Source organism: Pagrus major, chromosome 7 (assembly GCF_040436345.1).
Source record: "Pagrus major chromosome 7, Pma_NU_1.0".
In the NCBI taxonomy this organism is placed as follows: Eukaryota; Metazoa; Chordata; class Actinopteri; order Spariformes; family Sparidae; genus Pagrus; species Pagrus major.
In genome coordinates, this window is record NC_133221.1 from 29242134 (window position 1) to 29263584 (window position 21451).

At 41.1% G+C, this 21451-nt stretch overlaps 1 protein-coding gene across 1 annotated transcript in view; it reads right to left on the minus strand.

Moving 5' to 3' along the window:
* Window positions 1-2463: 2463 nt before the first annotated feature.
* lamb2 (laminin, beta 2 (laminin S)) overlaps window positions 2464-21451 on the minus strand; it is a 51518-nt gene continuing 32530 nt past the window's right edge. Inside the window, exons 13-35 of the mRNA XM_073470951.1 lie at window positions 20186-20265; window positions 19225-19360; window positions 18970-19128; window positions 18108-18235; window positions 17612-17744; window positions 17305-17497; window positions 16353-16496; window positions 15650-15881; window positions 15073-15242; window positions 11458-11682; window positions 11123-11340; window positions 10883-10979; window positions 9949-10130; window positions 9664-9854; window positions 9270-9454; window positions 8921-9162; window positions 8017-8220; window positions 7306-7450; window positions 6920-7127; window positions 6684-6825; window positions 5521-5697; window positions 5271-5430; window positions 2464-4165 (exon numbers count right to left, since the gene is read on the minus strand). Of these exons, the coding sequence (XP_073327052.1) occupies window positions 4029-4165; window positions 5271-5430; window positions 5521-5697; window positions 6684-6825; window positions 6920-7127; window positions 7306-7450; window positions 8017-8220; window positions 8921-9162; window positions 9270-9454; window positions 9664-9854; window positions 9949-10130; window positions 10883-10979; window positions 11123-11340; window positions 11458-11682; window positions 15073-15242; window positions 15650-15881; window positions 16353-16496; window positions 17305-17497; window positions 17612-17744; window positions 18108-18235; window positions 18970-19128; window positions 19225-19360; window positions 20186-20265 (3888 nt within the window). The 3' untranslated portion in view covers window positions 2464-4028. The remainder of the gene's footprint in view (window positions 4166-5270; window positions 5431-5520; window positions 5698-6683; window positions 6826-6919; window positions 7128-7305; window positions 7451-8016; window positions 8221-8920; window positions 9163-9269; window positions 9455-9663; window positions 9855-9948; window positions 10131-10882; window positions 10980-11122; window positions 11341-11457; window positions 11683-15072; window positions 15243-15649; window positions 15882-16352; window positions 16497-17304; window positions 17498-17611; window positions 17745-18107; window positions 18236-18969; window positions 19129-19224; window positions 19361-20185; window positions 20266-21451) is intronic.

Here is a 21451-nt window from a genome sequence, read left to right on the forward strand (position 1 = left end):
CTATCTTGTTGAGGGGGCCATCTGTTCAAAACTAATTTTGATACCCTAAATATCTCTTGTGAACACATTTCCTTTTTCAGGTGATTCAATCTAACAGACACACAGCAAACCCAGGGCTGGATAGCACACAAGTGCAAGAATACTGGTTGGTTTCTGGCGCTCTTGGCAGGGCCGGCTGGGGGAACTTCTGCTTCAACTAAAGATCATCCCAGATCCACCACAGTCAAATTTCAATGGCACTCACGTGTCAACTCTTTATATGGGCCCATATTACCATCTGAGGAGGGGCTGACAGGGCCATAATACATAGACAGCCTACTATTTTTAGACAGGGGCCTTGTCCCGAATGGCACTCTGAACCCTGTTTCATTCTCTGAGTCTTCACTTAAATGTTGTTGACAGTGATGATGCAGACCAGTGGTGGTATCATCATTCTTATAATTGAGGTGTAGAAATGGTAACGTACATTAAACACCACCAAAACACTGATTAACCTAACAAAAAACAATATTGTACAGGCGAAACAGCAAAAGCAAATATTACTCTGAAGACGCCTTTCTGATCTCCCTAAAACGCACAATATGTCATTTCTGCTGCTTTATGGGTCTTTTCATCAAAGCACAACTAAAGACTGATGTGTTGGGAGGCTCGGGCAGGGCGGGGGACAGAGCTGCTGCTCAGTGAGAGTCAGGTGCCGACCCAGACCATCTGGGGGAATAAACACCATGTGACATCAGATTCTGCTCTGAACCACAGCTGTTTACTGACAGGAGGGCTCAGAGATTACTTTTTAGCTTTTGGATATGAAAAGTGGATTTATCTTCACTCCTGGTTATCAGCCTGACTGCAGCAGTGATCGGTGGAGGTGACCTCCATATTCAGGTGTTTCTGTTCTGTCATCCATTTTTGAGAGTGTATCGAGTGTAATGTTGACTGCTGACTGGAGCTGGAGGGGAAATGTACTTTACTTCATGAACATAAAGCTGCAGAGAGGAGAGGGGGGAAAGAAGAGAGAGAACTGGAGTGTCTAGTGAGCGCTGAGTTTAGTGAGAGGTTGATGCGAATTCAAACACACAGACACTATGTGCAGTGAAGTAATCTGGCTGTTTGGGGCAAAAGTAACAGGAACACCCATCGGTAACATCTCACTGGTCGTGAACACCATTTCACAACTACCACCGCTGATGAAAATCCATCTGACATGACTCAGGCACAAATGTTCACAGATGAGGTAATGTTTTACTGTGTTCACATTATAAGTTTAGTCTTGTTAGCTGTCCTCCCCCACCCAGAAGTAGCAATATGCGACCGGGTGGCCTCAAGAAAACTTTTGGATAATGTAATTACGCACCCAAACAAATATATTACAAAGGTTTAGGCGTTTTTAGACATTTTAATACAGAATTCTAACATTATGTCTTTAACTCTTATGTTGTTCCTTTTATTTTGCCTTCCCCTCTACCATCTGTGTCTTGGGGCCTGTGAAGGCCCTGCCCTGATAAGATGCAGACCTTCTCAAAGGGCATATCATGGACTCATGGCAGCGCTCAATGCACCCTTGCAGAACACAAACAGTAGCAATAGTAACAGCAAATAGCAATAATCTTACACCCCTGCAGACTGCAGCGGGCCACAATGTAGCAAGGTTAGTAAATGGGACAGTATGAATCATGGAGGTTTTTCAAATGATCTGTACAAGTATTCTGATTTCTAACAGACTCGTGATATAGATGCTCGAAGAAGCTACTTCGACAGAGAAAAATGTTAATTTATCCAACCTTTATTCACAAAACTGTACACAGAAAAACTTCACACATGCTCCTTTTGGTACTTTTGCTTTGGTAAGTTATCAAAATCATTTGGCTGCCAGTTGATATGTGATCTGAGAGAAGCATGTGTAGAAAGTTAGAGTTTTTTTGGTTTGTGTCCTCAAACACAAATTGTCATGCAAGTAGTACATGAGTAAATGTCCAAGACACTGGCATATTATAAGGCACAATTAAACACTATGCATACTGTAGAATACTATGTCACTTCAGTGAGGGATCAGTTACTGTAGACCTTATATTCTATTTGATAAACAGACATCCACAACCTCTTCATCTCAGGTTTGGCATTCATAAAATTGAATCCCAGTGATGACTGAAACCATAACAAACATAGCAAAACATTGTGGGAATTACACTGATTCGCTTTCCTGCTGAAAGTTAGATGAGAAGATCAATAAAACACTCCAACATCTGTTCATTTTAAGAGACAGTTAGTTTGGCTTAGTGTAAATACTGGAACCGAGGGGAAACAGCAAGCCTGGCTCTATCCACATCTTGAAAAGCCTGCCGACCAGCGCCTCTAAATCAACACAATATGTCTTGTTTAATCCATCCAAAAACACAAAGTGTGGAAATGTGGTTTTACAGGAATATGTGCCGGACTGTTTCTTAGGGAGAAGCAGAGACAGGGAAATTTCGCAGTACCAGGAAATCATAGATAATACGTGACATTTGAAGGTGCTGGGAGGTGTATGTATTTATTTATTTGGGTCTTTGGCTAGTTGTTTTCTCCTGATTCCTGTCTTTATGCTTAAATAACAGGCTGCTGGCTGTAGTTATCCAACAGTTTGGTATCAATCTTTTCATCCGACTCTCTATAAGAAAGCAAAAAGGCCTAATTCTAATGCCATTTTGTTACCTAAATCAAACCTCAGCCTGTCACACTCAGCTCGACCATAATATCTTCTTGTTTCATCAGCTCTATCTGACAGCTGTTGAGATATTTCACTCTCCTCCTACTTCAGACAGAAGTGTTTGTGGCTGGTTCTATCTATTTACTTGCAGTGTCAAACAATTCATCTATCTTCACACAAAAATGGTCGTATAATTTGTTTATGTCTTCTATGTATAAAGGCAGACATTCAAAACTATATTTCTCACACCCACGTTGGCACAAATTTTATCGAATAATCCTTAAATTTAAAATCTATGATTGCAAGAACTCAGTTTATTTCTTTATCCGACTGAAAGGGTATGTCCTCAAAACTACACAGGGACAAGGGTCTAGTGACTGTACCCTCATCTCTTTATTTTGGCTTCTTTGATAATAAGCCAAAAGTATTACAGCCTCATCATTTTAACCATGAAGCACAGTTCTGTTTGAACGGACGTTCATTCAAACTTTATGCACCCAGAAGTTGTAGTGTTTTATCCTTAAAGAAGACACTGTCCACTACAGTTTGAATGAAGTCCTCTCATGATGAGCACAGCTCAGAATATACCTCCAATAGTCACAGAGACTTCATAGAAAAACAGGGAGAAAAGGATATCGACCTGCTGATTATGCAACAGTCAATAATACAATTAATAAATGGTTAAACTACAGATATTTGAGATGAATTATTATTTTTCATCCACATCTGTGTATTAATGACTTTCTCAAATACAATTTTCTTTTTTCATGTTCAAAACAAAAATTCAAACACAGACACATTTCCAGATTGTTTTAGAAATTAGAAACAAAAATAATGTACATAAATTAAAATAACATAGGTGATATCAGACAACCTTTACGTAAATATATCTCACACTGCACTTAGTCCAGAGCTAAAAGCATTCTTAGAGCCTTCTTAACCCCAGGCTCCCAGTGTCAACTCTTTTTGTTACTTTAGCCCCATGTTTACTCTTTTTCTTTAGGAGATAACCCCACAGACACGGGGCTTACCCTGCTCCAAAACAGGGCCAGCAAGCCCTCGGCTAAAGTCGGAGCTAGCCGACTTGTGCTGGTGTGAAAGGTTAGACTAAGTAGGTTCGAAGAATGCTTTTAGCCCTGGACTAAGAGCAGTGTGTCAAGCCCTTATATATGATAGCAATCGTTTTAAATACTTACATAAAATACAGTTTGCCCACAAACAATGTAAATTCACTGGCAGAGTGATCAAATAACCACCCAGCCCTCTTTTTTTATTCATTTTCCAGTAAGTACAGTTACTGTATCTGGAGGAAATGAACTGTTTTCTTATGACAAAGACTGCTGAGTTACTGGCATGTGTTGTAGATCTGGATCTGTTTGTTGATGTCATTGAGGATGGATTTCATCTGGTCCTCCAAGCCATCCAGCTGACGAGCTTTCCCCTCCAACTTCCTCTGGTTCTCCTCATAGTTTTTCTCCAGCTCTGTGGGAAGAAGGGATTTCAGGAATGGTTACACAGCCAGGCATGAGCAGCATTTGGTGCCTCTCAGTCATTCTACTTTATCTGGGTGCTGATTTTAATCACCAAATTCTTTTTAAATAGACTGCTGAAACACACCGGCCTGTTTCAAACTGCTTTTAACTGGCTGCCTATCTACTTGGCACCACTCTCAGCTGCTCCAGGATATCTCTCTCTTTGGCTATTGAGAAAGTCCTGAAGTAATGACAATCATAATCATCCAGATTTTAAATATGAGATATCAAACACGTTTTTGATATTTATCGGGGTGCTCCCTATGAGCCTGCAAGCAGTTCAGGAGGATTAAGACTGGCTCTGTAAACCCCTAAATTATCAGGGCTGAACATCGGTACCGACTGAGGTCCCAGACCAGATTTCTCCTCAGATTGTTGGGAGAGGCAGAATCAGGATTACATTAGCTGCAAACTCCTGCAGTGTGAGCCTGGCCATGGTGAAAAAGCAAATGAGCTTATTTCTCAAAACATGGAATTTCTTTAAGGTTTGAGGTGTATGTCACTAAATCTGGCCATTTCTCTGGCTTGAACAAAAAGGAGAGAACACATGACACCTATTTAAAGTTATTCTATTCTACAAAACAGAATTATTATTCTACATTGGTTGCTTGTCGCTCTCAATAAAGCACATCATGGTCGACCTATTTGTCTGTCATGCTTGTAATGTATGGACCAGTGAGGTCAGACAGGGAGGTTATTTTACTGTATTCTTGTGTTTATTGTCTTTTATCTATTGTGTTTTTTTAAATTGTTTTTTTATCTATCTATTGGTTTTATTATTTCCCCTTTATCATTTATATGTTTGTGTCCATTAGTCCCCAAGAGTTTACATGTGTACTATATTTTTATCAGCTTGTCAGTCATCTGTAAAGTGCTCTGAATTGCCACTGTAAACAGCAAAATATAATAAAAATTTCACATAACTGTAACAGATTCTTAATACTCTACTCGTTGCAACAATCATACTTTTCTTACTCCAAACATACAAACACACAAACCCTGTCTACCTCTTCATAAACACATAGGCACACACACATAAACCTTTTAATAAGCACCTGCTAGTCTCCGGAGTTTGTTCTGGGCATCTGTCAGTAGTTCTTTTGCTTCATCTCTGAGGCTCTCTGCTCTTTTCTTGGCATCCTTCACAGCTTTGGCCTTCGTGTCAACCCGCTGCTGCACTTCATGGTATTTATCTGTCAGCTGGCCGTCTAGAATCTGAGCATCAAGACAGGAGAGATGTTTTTCTATAACAGCTGTGCACGCTTTTAAAGAGACAAAGTGTGTTACACACACACAGACACACACCTGCTTGGCTTCGTTTGCCTTGTCTCGTGCCATGGTGGCTGTCTCTTCGGCTCGGGCTGCTGCCATGCTGTTGTTGGCACGTTTGGTCTTCAGGGCATTGATCTCCCGTCCCAGTGTGCCCAGGCGGTCCATGGCATCATTCAGGTCCTTCTCACTGTTGGATGTCTCTGACTCAATCTGAGGAGAGCATGAGGAAGTACAGTGAATTCTAATCCTTCTGAAATAACATAAGTACAAGCTTGGCCTTTGTTGGATTATGTTTTCATTAGGTGCCAGGGTGTGATTTCCCCAAATGGAGTCCTGAATGGTCATGTAATAAACCGTATGTGTGTGTTTTAAATGCACACTGATGATAGACATGGCGACAAACATGGCTATCATTGCTACAGTATAATGCTGTATAATAGTTATCTGAGCCATTTGGCCCGTCTCAAAAACTCTTGGCAGGCATTGAGTCATCTATGATTTTTATTAATCTTTAAAGTATGGCAGGCCTGTAATTTAAAGCTGCATTTACACATTTTTTTGCTACTTGGATGCAATGGAGACGCACTGAACACTGAAATATCATCATGTTTAAAGGTGATATGGCTAACGTATTTACACATCCAACAGAAATGGAGCATCTTCATTTGGAGTCGTATTTTACAAATTTGAAAGTCAGTTTAATATTCACCCTCTAAGTTGTGTTATAATGGCTCTTTAGCTGCTAAATGTTCCACTATTCTCACCGGCTAGTTGCTAACTGTGTTTGACTGCTGGGCAGGTAGTGTACAGTGGGTTTATCAGAGCTTTCTTTGCTAAAAACAGTATCCTTCTGTGGCTGAAAACAATGCTGATTAGAGCTTTGAGACTGAACCAAAACAAAAAGTTAAAACAAGTTATAAACTTCTGTGGGTTTGTCATTGCAAGTGGCACCTTTCAAACTGAATTTTGCCATTTAATGAAGTGAAGGGATAACATGTTTATAACCGCATATAACACTGAGTATTCACTTTTAGGCTGATGAATAATGTCTTGCAACAATGATCCAACTTCAAAGCAGAGCCAAAAGTCTGAGAATTGTTATTATACCTTAACAACCTGCTCAGATACTGATATTTGTAGAATGCGGTAAATTACTACAGCTTAATGTTTTTTCTTTTCTTTGCATGGTTTGTTACCTGTGCCAGTCGGGCCTCAGTGTCCCCGATGTCAGCTTTGGCTCTCGCTATGGCCTTCTCTGCTGACGTCTGGGCCGTCTTAGCATCCACCAGGGCTTGTTTCACCGTCTCGGCTGTGGTCTTTACCCCCTCAGCACGATGCCTGAAAAACAACATAGTGTTTAGAACAGTTACCTTTAAGAAAGAAATATAGAATGGTCTTTTTAAGTACAATTAATTCTCTCTATCCTGACTACCTTGCCCTCTTGGCATCCAGCAGCAGTTGCTCTGCCTTGCGGACATCATCCTGCGTCTTCTCCAGGATGGCATCCACATTTGAAAGGCTGCGAACCCGTTCCTTGATTTCATCAGCAAGATGTCTGATCTGGAGGGGTGAGGCAGGGATGGATAGCGCCAACACATGGTTCGCCACTGCCTCGATGCTGTCCGGGTCTGCACCCTCCTCTGAGTGAGGCAGACATGAGAAGAGGTGGGGTTGACATAGTAAAGTTAGTTAAGAGGCAAGTATTCCACTGACTATTACTGACTAATATGACTGTTCTACATGTTCTTGGTAAACTTGCATGCACATGTTAAATATACAGTATCATAATGTATAAACCAAGCAGACTTTCAGACTCACGAGTGAGGAATTCTCTGATCTGTTTGATGAGGTCTCTCAGGTCATTGTTGGAGCGCTCTACTTTGTTCTTGGTGGCGGTGGCTTTGTCTAGCGCAGCCTGGGCTTTACCCTTGGCCTCCTCTGCCTTGCTCTTGGCCTCTGCCACCTGAGCAAAATGCAGAGATGCTTATGATAAAATCATGGTAGCTGCTGTCTTCGACTTAAGTTACTTAACAGTGTTTTGTAAGAATTGTTTAAAGTTTTATTTGTATTGTATAAACTCTTCTGGTTTAGGTATTTTAGTGCGCCCCCCTTAAATCAAATCTTTTTTTTCTAGGAACACATATGTCCCACAATGCAGCTGCACTGCTTACTTAAATCACACAGACTGACTGTCATTTTAACTGGCAAGAAATTAAATAACACTCAAGAAAGAACTGCAAGGGATTCCTCTTCATCTGGATTAGGAAGGGAACATATACAAACATTTCAGACAGATATTCCTGGCTACATTCCATTCTGGTTGAAAAAGAAGTGAACAAAAAGCTTTTCTGCCTCATTTACATAGACTTGCTTCCCATATTTAATATTGGTGTGAGGAAATATTTAAATAATTTGAAACATAAACCAAAATATCACTATTTTTTCCATCTGAACAGATGTGATGCTATTTGAAACAGCTAAAGTACAAATGTAAGGTACAGTTACTATAGTCCTGTTATGCCTCTGTACCTTTGTAAAGAGTCCCTCCACCTCTCCCATAGCTTTGTTCAGCTCCTTCTCTGCGTGTTTGGCTCTCTCCAGGGCGTTGTCAGCTAATGATACAGCACTGTTACAGTTCAGGCCTCCACAGTGACGGTTCCCCTCATCGTCACGACAACCTGCACCCCCACAAGGACTTTCCTCACAAGGAGCATCACCTGGGGCGCCACACACCTGTCGGGACAGACGAACATGTACTTAAATTTTTATGGAAATTATCAGGTGTATGTGTAGAGAGTCTTCACTCCTCGACTGTCCTACAAAACCAAAACACAATAACTACAAACGGTATTTGTTCAACATTGAGTTAAGACCAGACTGTGACTTTTGTCTGTAACATGACTGGCTAAGTTGAGCCGCAGTAACTACCATCGCAGCTTCTAACTGTGTGGAATTCCTGTTATTTGGTGTGGTCAAAGGTGCAAAATGTTAGAACTGGCAAACTGTTGAATTCACACTCTAACCAAACAACCAGAGTAACCACTCACTGCTGCTTACTCTAGCTGTTGTTAGCTAGTTGGCTCAGTTAGCCATGCAGCTACCGTAGCAGTCCAGACTGGGAGCTCGAGCACCAGGGGAGTGTTGGTGTTAACATAGCTAGAACAGGTTGGTTAGCATGCTAACATCAGTTGATATTTCTACAATACAATACATAGATTTTATAATGTGAAAACTGTTATTTCTGCACACTCTGAAATTTTGAATGTTTTCAACTAAAATTCTTACATATTTCACCTTTAATGAGCAATCGTTATTGTTGTGAATTCTTCAGTTATCTCATAGTTACTTCTCCCTGCTTTTGCATGGCTGTATACATGAATGCTATCAAAATCAGTGCCAACAGCCCTTCAAAAGAAGAAGTATGTGATCAGACCTTCTCATTGATCTTCTTCATGTCCAGGCCCTGTGCTCTGTTGTTGAGTTCTCCGAGCGCACGCTTGTTAGCAGAGTTTTTACGATTGAAGTCGTCCTTCTTGGCGGTGATAAGGCGCTCGGTACGGCGGCGAGTGTCTGCAGATTGGCTGACTGTGCTGGGCCTGGTGGTTGTTGATTCATTGGCACGCCGCTCCGCATCACGAGACTTGTTGTAGGAGGTACGGATGCTGTCGTATGCACCTAGAAAAAGAGGAGGAAAGGGAATTTTCACTTACCGCATTTCAGATTAATGGAACTGATGCTGAAGTAAATTTGAGAATTTGAGGATCTATCCTCCTTTTTCTCACCGAGGAAGTTGGAGTTTTTGAGGACATCCAGTTGGTGGTGCAGCTGCTCTGAAGTGAGGTTTAGCTCTTTAGCCTCTCTCTCCAGAGCGCTCAGCTCTTTGCTTGCCTCAGAGTTGCTGTCCTGGACGATGGTTAGGTCTCCTTCCAGGCGGTTCAGGGTGTCCGTCGTGTCACCAATCTGCGCTCTGCAGGGCAAGATAAGCAGATGTTGGGGTGTCAATTGTAATCCTGATAATATATCAATTGAACTTCCATGGGCAAACTGAATAAATCTGCTAAAACTCCATAGCAAAACATTTTTCCTGTATCAAGAAACATTATTTGGATACTTATCTAAAAAAATGACTTAAGATGGATATTTTCACATGGGAAACTCTTAATGTAACAGTCGTACCTAAGATCTTCAATAAGCTCCATCAGGGTAGCAACGGCTGCAGCCGTGGCGTTGCGTGCGTTGACAATACCCTGAGCTTGTGCCAGTTTCTCCTCCAGGTCTCTGAAAGCCTTCTCATAGGCCCCAGTAAGCCCAGTGGTCTGAATCTCATGGGCACGTTCTGCCAGAGTCTTGGTGCGCACTGCCAGGTCCTGGTGACAAAACAAAGTTTTAAAGAGCAAGATTCAGCTTGACTCCTAATCTATAGATTAAAGATAACACCCCCTCTTTAGCATCAAACTGCACCTGCACAATGCGATCCCAGTCCCCGAAACACTGGTGACAGGGCTGACAGTTGGGGAACTGGCCAGAGAAGCCTCTGGCACACTGGTCACAGCGGACACCCGACACCCCCTGCTGGCAGACACAGTGGCCCGTCACCCTGTTGCACTGAGAGGTCTCAATGCCTCGCCAGTCACAGTCACAAGCTGGAGGAGGAGACAAGAAGAGTGTGCAGTGAATGTGGAACAATTAGAGCTAACTTATACAGAGAAAATCTCATTTGTCTATGTTAACTGCAAAATCGAGTGAGTTTGATAATGAGGCGGCTGTAAGGCAAGACAAGGCAAGTTTATTTATATAGCACAATTCAGACACAAGGCAACTCAAAGTGCTTTACAGGAGCATAAAATTACATTAAAAGCATTTAAAATACATTAAAACAAAACATTAAAACAAGTTAAGAAATCTTTCCTTCTACCTTTTTGCTGGAAGTAAGTCCACACACGGGTTAGTTGTGTGTTGTAATTTGGTGACACATTATAATAACCATCATTAACAAATGGTATATTTTAAGTCAATTAAACTTTAGTCAATATGTATTTCACTATTAACAAACAATGGAATGCTTTATAAACCATTTATTAAGCTGCTTTTGATTGTAAAGTTGCAACTGATGTTTATGAACCTTTACAATTGATTAATAAATTATTTAAAAAGCATTTCATTGTTTGTTGACAGTGCAATAACTATTAACTTAGGTTTACTTAACAAAAAATTCATCATGGTAATTATAAAGTGTGAAGTATAAAGTGTTATTTTTTGTGCAATGCTTTAGCACCACTATGAAGCCCAAGATTGCTTCACTTTTGCAATGAATCCTTTGGTCTCTGCATCATTTTCATAACATATACACTGTTTACAAAGAGCATACAGTACATTATGTCTTCATGTGTCTAACCTCTGCACTGTGTCTGAGGGTCTCCCCAATAGTTCTCCTGACAGTCTGTGCAGGTCTTCCCCCCAAAGCCGTCACGACACTGACACTGCCCAGTGAACTACAGGATAGAGATCGGAGAAACAGAGGCATGACACATTTTCTTTTGTTTCTATCAATGTGAACAAAGGCGAACATATTGACGCTTAAATTGAATCATGAGATGTGCATATCTGAAAGTGTTCAGGTCTAAGTGTTTCCTACCTCATTACACGAGGAGGTGACTGAGTTGTTGGGATCACAGCCGCAGGTTTCGCAGCCCCTCCCGCCGGCCATGTTCCAGTGGTTGGGGGCGCAGTGGTCACATGTCAGGCCGATGACACTGGGTAGACACTGGCACTGCCCTGTGGTACGCTGGCACACACAGTCCTCACGCTCCATACACTGGCTGCGGTCAGTACCCAGGAAGTTGCATGTGCACTCTGACGGGCAAAAAAAAAAAAAAAAAAAAAAAAAAACAGGCCATAATTATAATTATAATTAATATTAACATAATAAACATGTTTTTGTAAACTTTTTTTAATGAATGTGCCACTCACTTCTGCAGTTGCGTCGGGAAGCGTCTCCAAAATATCCACTCTTGCAGATACCACAGTTGGGGCCCTCAGTGTTGTAAAGGCATTTCCTGCACTCTCCGGTTTGCCGGTCACAAGAGCCCATGTCTGACATGTCTATGTTGTTGTTGCACTGGCATGGCTGGCAGCGGCCTCCGGGCTGAGAGGGGTTGCCGTAATAACCCGGGGCACATTCCTCACATCGAGCACCTAAGTGGATAAAAGGCAAAAAAAGGAAAGAGATCAAGAGTTAGAAAAGGAGGAGATATTATAATTGCATAATTGCTACATGTATTTTAGCTGAGATATATTTACATTACAAACGGGTGAAGTGCGCTACAATTCCAAGCTGTTTTTAGGGTGTATGAAACAGCAGGAAGCAGGAAACGTGAATTTACAGCAGGTAATCAACAGGTAATCTTGTTTAAGAGACTAATGAAGACCCTCCTCACATGACTGGATTTTGCCAAGTCCTAGACTGAGATTTAAATGTTTTCAGTGGACACTTCTATTGAAAGAAACATGGTAGTCTAACACTTGGCTTAACCCATCTATTTATTAATACAGTGATGTTACTAGAATCAGTTTTGTTACTTATCATCACTCAGTGGGGTTGGGTTAACCATCTCTCATTAGTTAACTGTCTTTGTCATCACACCCTTCCTCAGTATGCAACACATAATACTTGTTGATTACATTCACACATTCTGTCATTACTGTCACATTCATCTGCAGGATTCTAGCCTGATGTCTCAGTCTGCCTCAACAATCTCCACAGAAACAGATGTAACCGCTACGAACATATCCTGGTTTGCACACTGTGCTGTGCACTGTGTTTGGCTGCATCTGAGCTATACCTGTCATGAACCAATACAATAACACTGATTCCAAAAAAGTAAAAAAACAAAAAGAAAACTAAAGTGCATGGCCTAGCCTGCGCTGCATTTTTAGCTTAGCAGCTACAGTGAAGATTTCGGCTTAAGAAAGGGTGTAAATAACATTTTTTTTCTAATTATTTGAACACATTTTCTCAGGGTTTCTGGGGACATGGATTTCCCAACTTTCGGCATGAGTTGATAATGTCTGAATTCTCCTTTATTGGTGAACTGTTCCTTTAAATATACTGTATTGTCTTTGTACTCTTTTCAATTGATTGTATGTCAAAGAGCATTGGAAAATTATCACATTCTGTTTTACTTATATTTTACACAGCGTTTCAGCCTTTATCAATTGGGTTGTATAAACTGAACCATACAGCCACGACAATAGTCAGATAGAATAATGGATTCTTTTGACAGTGAACCATTTTTCCAGTTTAGTTAGGCTGTTATCACTGTAATATTTCATTTGCTGTCCCTTTAGGTTGGACTCAAAAGAAGAAATACTTGGCATATTTGAGTCTAGCAGGAAAAGGAAATTAGAGAAAGAAGGAATGAGAAAGTGGGGAGAGATAAAGAGCAGGGCTGTGCTGGCAGGGTGAAATCTGAAGTACAGGGAGGATTAGATGAGAGGAGAATAGAAAAAAGTTGGATGAAAGTCAGGAATGAAGGAGAGAATGGGCAAAGGGAGGTAGATGCAGTGATGAACAAAATGAGGGAAAGTTGAGTAGAAAGCAAATGTAATAAGCGAGATTTCAGGTCCACTAACTCTCTGTTCCTGTACTTTTAAAAGTCAGTACTCTCCATTGGGCTTTATCTGAAAAGCCAGGCTGGTGTAAAAAAAAAAAAGATTGCTCAACCACCTAAATCATTCCCTAAAACATTTTCTTACTGTTGTTTTTTCATAATGAAGGGTACATTTGTCAAGTGGCAAACTTTTGAAACAATCACTCAAAAATAATGATTCTGTGTCAAGTAGCTGTAATGGCAACATTTATACAGACCCGGTTCAACTTGCATTAAAATAATTTAATCACTTACAATAGAATTTTGATAAAATTTTAGGGACAATTATTTGTCCTTTTAATGCCACATAAAACATATTTAAAGAAGTATTAAAAAGAGTTTAACGTTATTCTTTGAGCCAGGTCTCACACATGGTCTCACACGAGTGCACTGTGGCACAGCACCGCTGATGAGAGGGGTGCTGAAGCCATGCATGGGTAGGACTGGTAAAGTGGAGGGTTGGTGGAAAATAGAGGCGGGGGAGGGGGAGGAGGAGGGGGGAAGGCACAGGGGTCAACCGTCACTACTCACGCTTAAAAATGGTCACCCCGGAGCGTTTAACAATCCCTGTGCCAGTAATACAGGGGAGGAAGGAAATGACACAGGTTACCATTCACTAGAGCCCACGGACAAACACCATCCTTACCTTAGTTATATCCTTAGTGTTGTCACATAAGATAGGAGAGTGGAATTTTAGTACTGATATTTTTTAGAACTGATATTAGGGATGGATATTCATGGTCACCAGAGTATGATTACTTTTGATTTAGATGACCTTTCTTCGAACACCACTATCAGGTTAAACCCTTTGGCCAACATTTTGTTCCATTAAAAAGTATCTTAATCAGTGCAGAGCCATGCTGGCAGCTCTGTGAGGCTGTATTTAGAAACAACAGCAGTGCTTCGAGCTAAATGCTAATGTCAACATGCTAACATGCTCACGATGACAACTGAAGCCTGCTAATGTTTAGCACGTATGTTTATCATGTTCACCAATAGTGAATCACCATTTAGGTAAATTAGCATGTTAGCATGCTTACATTAGCTAATTAGCACCACACACAAAGCCCAGGGGCTGATGGGATTGTCATCAGTCAGTCTGGCTGTACAGACATTCACGGTACCCAGAAGATGAAGTCTTCTGACTTTGGTGATCCCCTGACTTTTCCTCTAGCCCCACCATGAAGTTGACTTTTTGTTTCAGATATTGAAGCCCCCCTCAGAAAGAGCTGTTGGTGTAGTGCTATCATCAGATCAAAATTTGCAGCTTTATTTTGTGTAGTGCTTATTAGCTAAGTAGCAGCATGCTAACATTACAAACTAGGATGGTTAACATGCGAAACATACCAACCAAAGTGTATCCTCACAGAGCTGCTAGTGTGGCTAGTTTTGTTTTCAGGTTCATTTCAATCACTGAAGTTATTTATGCTGTATAATCGGCTCTTCCTTAAGCAAAACTCCACCAGACGACTGATGCAGTCGTCTCATGCCATTTCATCTACATGAGATGAAATGGCACCATGTAGTTTTTCTAAGACACATCACAGACACAGTTACACTTCATACGTTTGACTCAGAAGAGGTTTTTGACATAATGTTTTCAAACTCAAACTGGCACAAAGTGGATCATGAAGAGCAGTATGAAGGTGTGGTATGATAATGTTGAGGTGTGTAACAGGTTCAACAGGTGTTCACAATTACACAAGTTCTGTAGAAAATGAATCACCCTCTTTAGTTACAATGAATTTCCATGTGAAATGTATTGTAACTACAGAGACACACACACACACACTCACACACACACACACACACATCTGGACACAATGTTAATGTCATCAGCATCACTTTCCGATGATAAAGAGGAGGAACAAAGGAGAAAGGGAGGACTGATGAATGAGGAAGGACAAAAAGAGAACAAGCATGGTGTTTTGTTTACCTGTGTAACCCTGGTTACAGTTGCAGATAATCTGTCTGCTACGGTTGTCCTGGTAACAGGAAGCAGCAAAGTGACGTCCACTGTTGGGCCCATCTGGACAGGGGCATGGACGACACTGACCACCGGACACTATGCCTAACACTGGGTTACCATAGTAACCATTGGCACACCTACAGAAATAACAAAAGGGTTTGTAGCATCAGGTTAAGTTAAAAAAATCAAAAGTCGCAATTGATTTGAAGCTGTTCTATAACTGACACATTTTAATTTAATAATTTAAGTGACGTTTTACACACAAACAATATAATACACCAATGTGCCTACTAACTTTGCAATAACATAATGGGAGAATGCATATTGCAATTTTTAGTTATTGTATCAAGACTTGCTAGCTGTTTTATGATCACAGGTGTTTAACCAAAATGGAGGAGTACGTTTTCTGATTAACACAAATACAAAAACATTTTCTTCTCCAAAGCCTTTAAATCTCTTTCTTTACTCCCACATCCCCATACAATATAAGTATAAACCAAAACTGATCTCATGCAGTTTGGTCACCTTCACACTGAAACATCACCTGTCACACTTGTCTCCTCCGGTGTTGTCCCTGCAGCGGATGCAGGCTCCGGTCCTCTGGTCGCACTCGTCGGTGTGTCCGTTACACTGGCAGGGTCGGCAGCTGGGAAAGCCCCAGTGACCCGCCTGGCATCCATCGCATCGCTGACCAAACGCTCCCGGACGGCACTGGCACTGACCGGTGAACTTGTCACAAAGTCGAGTCACAGAGCCTTCCAAGCTGCAACCACAGGCTGGACAGAGGGAGGACAGGGATGAGGGGTGTACAGGAAGGAGCAGAGCATGAAAGGAGGAGGTGAAGTGGAAAGGAGAAGAAATTAAAGATTGAAATAGAAAAGCGGGATCAGGAATATATTATTTAAGTAAAGAAGCTTGGGATTTCTGTGTACTGAGAGACAGTAGAGGGCGCCAGCATCATAGCGTATACCTTATCAAGGGCACTATACATCATCATCATGTCATTTTAATTCCTAAATGGAATAAAAGATCAAAATGCAGCCAATGTAGTGGTGTGTGGGCCCCGAGAGATTTGATTTGAGTATTCTTATTTCATTTTTTATTTTCTTTATTAGCTGTTGTACTGTCTGTAGTAACCCAGCCAAATTAGGGGAGTAAAAATACAGAAAATGTCATGTTACATCTTATCCTCAATAAACACCTCTCTGGATTTTAAGGAAAATTTAGAAAGAGCTAGAGTTACTCACCTACGCAGCCTGAGGGTCCAAAGCCGTAAGTTCCCGGAGCACACTGGTCACAGCGTCGACCAATCACATTGGGCCTGCAGCGGCATTGGCCCCCACGGACATCACACAGGGAGCTGATGGACCCCTGAGGATCACAGTTACAAGCTGGAGGAGGAAAGAGAAGCACAGGCATGAAGTCCCGTATGGGAACATCCACATTGAATTCTGGGAACAAGAGGAACAAACAATATAACTGAACATGTCTTTATGACTGCAGTATTATTACAGGTCACCCAACTATGTTGCATAGATTTACAGCTTCATTTATTCATAACATTTATAAATATGTTCAAAATGTTTCCATTACAAAACAGTTTTAGCCACTGTCTTAATCTATGCTCATTACAATCATAGTAGGCATTAGGAGTTAAAATAAAAGATAAATTAAACACCAAGTTATTTAAATGATACAAAAGCTGAAATGAATATAATGGTACCTGAGTATTTCTGTTTTCTCCTACTTAATACTTCACTCCACTGCATTTTGGAGGCAAATACTGTACTTTTTTTGTCCACTACATTTGTTTGTTGACTAAGTGAGAAGTAGTGCATTTTTAAATTAATGTATTTTATCTGCAATCAGATAAAAACTAAAAACTAAAAAAAAAACATTGATTCAGTTGAGAAAAATCATCAATACTGGATCCAACATGTTTATACATGTGAACATATGTATGGTTTACTTTAATAGATATTTAAGTAAATCAATAAGTAAAAAAATAAAATAAAATAAAATCTTCTACCAATAAAAACTGATCCAAATGTCGAGGCTATGTTTTCTTTTCCTCCAGAAGCAGGTCAGAGGTCAGAGGTCAGGGTAAAGGTCACATAACCCTGCAGCCTGCTGCACAGCAAATATCATACATGTCATTCAAACAAGGCAAAAACATTTAATAAGACTTCTTTCACTCACGCAGAGCCCCGTCATTTATAATGGCCGACATGCTGGTGATTAGCTTAGCACAGGTGTCACTCATCAACGGGCGGGTCACACTCTTTGCCCCTTCGTGGCAGCGATATCGCTCATAGGTCTGCTTCCTGTTGTTAGAGGCTGGATCCCCTGCGTTGAACATCTCCATGGAGGAGTGGCGGGGCATCAATGCAATCTGGAAATGTATGAATTTTGATTTAGGGAGATGTTTGTGTATGGACTCAAAACTACCAATTCTTCACAGGTCAGATGTCTATTTTAGAGGACTGGAAAAATAAATTAATCTCACAGAGTCCACAAGGAGGACAGCGTTGGCCGCGCCATTGAGGATACTGTTGGCGTCCTGATAGCGTCTGAACTCAAAGCGGAGGGTGTAGGTCACACCTCTCTCCAGACACACAGGATGAGGAGGGACCACAAACCTGGAGCAAACACAAGCAGCACACAGCTACCATTTAGTGACTGTGTGAGTTTGAGTGTGTGTGTGTGCATGTGTCAGTGATCGTGTTTTACTATTAATATGGGGACATACTTTTACACAGTCACATTGTGGGGACTTGCCTTTCTTATGGGGACAAAATGCAAGTCCCCATAATGTGACTGTAAATCATTACATTTTAGGGTGAAGACATAGTTTAGATCAGGGTTAGGGTTAGGCAAGTTGTGGTTATTGTAATGGCTAGGGTAAGTGTCCAGTAAATGAACGTTAGCCTATGTAATTTGTGTGTGTGTGTGTGTGTGTGTGTGTGTGTGTGTATCTATGTCTGTATGTTTGTACCACAGACCTGGCTCCAGCAGGCAGGGAAACAGTGAGTCTGTCATCATCTGGGATGGTGTTTCCACAGGGGCTGCTGGTAGGAATCGGCCCTGGACGGATCACTGTTATACGCACTTCTTCCCAGTCTCGAGGCATCTAGGCAGAATCAGCGATATATGGTTAATATGCAGTCAAAAGAAAACTGATCATAAAATATGAGAGTAGGAAAATTGAAGTACAGTTACGAAGTAGTGCCTGAAGCTTAACATGTACAGGATTTCCAGGCAAAGGGCTGAAAGAATGGCAAAACCACTAGTCTGCTCTTTTGATAAGAGTCAGTGGAGCTTTGTCTGTACAGGACAGGCTGCATGTAAGTAGAGATAAATAGTTGTGTGAATTATGCTTATTCACTCTTCTGCCGAGAAGATCAATACCACTCTCATTTTCAAATATGAAGCTGGATTCAGGAGATGACTGGCTTAGTTTATCATTATGTTTAGAAACAGGGAGAAACAGCTAGCTATCTCCAATGATATGAGAGTCTGCCTACCAGCACCTCTAAATCACTAATTAATATGTTATATTTTGTCACATTATATTTAAATAAAGCCAAAGTGTAAACTTGTGGTTTTACTAAGGGTGTTGTGTGGGGCTATTTACTGTCCTGGCTTTCTGGGGTCACTTCACTACCTTTTTAAATACAAATGAATGAGGCTGGTATCCATCTTTTCATTTAACTCTTAGCAAGGAGAAAAATAAGCATATTTAAAAAAATGATTACTATTCCTTTAAGTGCTTCAGTTTAATCTGATGAGTCAGTGATGATAAAGGCACATGTACACACACACAAACACACACACACGCACACACGCACACGCACACACACAGACCTGTGACTCATAACGGATAAGCAGGTCATATTCCATTGAATAGGGGATGCTACTGATGAGGAACTCTAGGGTGCCACCCTCAGGTACTCGAGCAAACCCAATGCCCGTCCATGTGGCGGGGCGACCTGGCTGGTGCTCCCTGGTCTCCAAGATAGAGCCCTGAGAACATAGACGTAATCAGATACAATTTGAAATATGTTTACATACAGAATCACTCCAATACAAGTGCTTGCAGATAAAGAATAGTGTGCTTACCTGCCCCATTTTGGCCAACTCAGCCTCATAAAGGAAATGATCCAGAGCAATGAAGAAATATCCAGACTCCACCTGTGTACACTGGCGTCCTGTCATGTGACTGCGGCAGCGACACTGACCACTCTCCACGGAGCAGCTACAAAGAAGACACAGACAGCTGTATTATTTTGCTGCCATTGTTGCCTGCTTAGCCTTTTTTCCACTCATGTAAACAATTTACATCTATTTTTACAGTTAATCTTCATCTATCAAAAAAATCCTCACCAAAATCATGACCGCTTTATACCAAGACAAGCTAACAACAAGAGTCTGCTGACTCTGTGAAGCCGTACATGCTAACATCAGCACGCTAACATGCTCAGAATGACTATGCTAACATGCTGAAGTTTAGCAGGTGTGTTTACCACATTCACCATCTTAGTTCAGCAGGTTAGCATAACTAAAATTAGATAATTAGCACTAAACTCAAAGTACAGCTGAGGCCAGACGTTTTGTCAGTATTCATCATAAACCAAAGTAGAATTTTGAGCTTGTGATGAGATCACCAAAGTGAATAGAATTCTTCTTGAGGGGAACATGAATGCACCAAATTTCACTGCAATCTATCTAACAGTTGTTGAGAAATTTCACTCACAACCACAAAAGTAAACCTCATGGTCACTTAGCTAGCATGGAAATCCAGTCTATCATCAGGGAACTGAATTAATGTTTGATGTTTGAAAAGAGGATGTCACCTCTCACGACACAGAAAAGGAATCCATTAAATAATTAAAATGACTAGAGGTGTAACAAATTACTGCTTGCAAAGTTGCAGTCGCTATTTTAGGGATGGTAATTAATTTCTGAGCGTCAAGTCTCAAGACAAAAACATCTGAAAGGGGCCTACATGCAGTTTAATTGTAACAGCCTCGCACATGATTTGTGACCTGTGACTGAGGATTAAAGCTACAGCGTCACTCACTGGTTGTCTAGGGCTCCTCCGATATCACACTCGCAGCCCCGGCAGCCGTTCAGGTCGTGGCTCAGAGCCCAGTGTTCTGGCTGGAAACACAGAGGGACAGACAGAGGGTAGTGTGAGTGACAGGCAGAAACACAAAAGGGCAGAGCAACCATTTAACAGCTGAAGAGTTATCTCCAGACAGACATGATGCATCACTCTCCATGCTATTATAAAGTGAGAGGGGAACTTCCCCTGTTATACATGAGTGTGAGTCATACTCTCACTATCTATCTAACTCTCTAATCCAATAAAACAACATTCATAGCTTTGGGGCATATCATTACTGCCAGTTTTTCCCTCAGTTGACAGTTGTTTTGCTCTTTAAAAAGAGCTGACTTGACACTGAGAATAATGGATTTTTTGCAGTCAGCAATTTCAGTTTTTTATCTTAAGTATGTTTTGGCTGATGTATTTGTACTTTGCTAAAAATGTGTGGCTTCTCCCTTAGTATTATATAAGAATCTGGTCACTTTATACTCAATTTGCATGAATCCAGTTCGAGTTTGTGGACAAACTTCCATCTCTACAGTTCAGTGATGGTGGTCTGTGCCTGGATGTGAACAAGAGAAACTGTAAGGCAGTGATGGCATTACCTTTTTCTCTTCTTTTAAGTGCACACTTAAACTGGTATCTCTTTTATTGAATTTAATTTATTGTTAAATACACTTTCACCACAGTGAGGTACTGTTTCTGTCCACTGTTGACATCACACTATCGCTACTAAAATGAGATTCATCAGAAGACAGGATCCACTTTAGGACCAGGTCCAGACCCTGACCATTTTAGGCCCGCTGTAAACTACACCGACCGGACAAGCCTCAAATCCCCCGGTTAAATTTAGACACAGGGCCCAGGCAGGAGCTCACATTCCTGCCTACACTATTCCTGGCTGAGTAGGTTTGGGACAAGAGGTTGAATTATAACAGGAAGCTGATCATCAGCTAACATCCTGGGCTGCTGAGCAGAAAGGGTGGGAGGAGAATATGAGAAACAGGGTGAAGAAGAACAGGAGCAGTAATATGGAAGCAAAGAGAAAATAAGGAAAAGGGAAGAAATATTTTATGTGGAACTCTAAGTGATATGCAAGGCAATGCGATTCAATGCTTATACTCAAATGTTATTGAACCGTGTTTAGTTTCAAACATCAGACAATAAAGTAACAGAAAAACACTGTTATCTATGGGTAAGAAAGGTCATCAGGAACAGGTTTTTTGTTCACTGCTATAT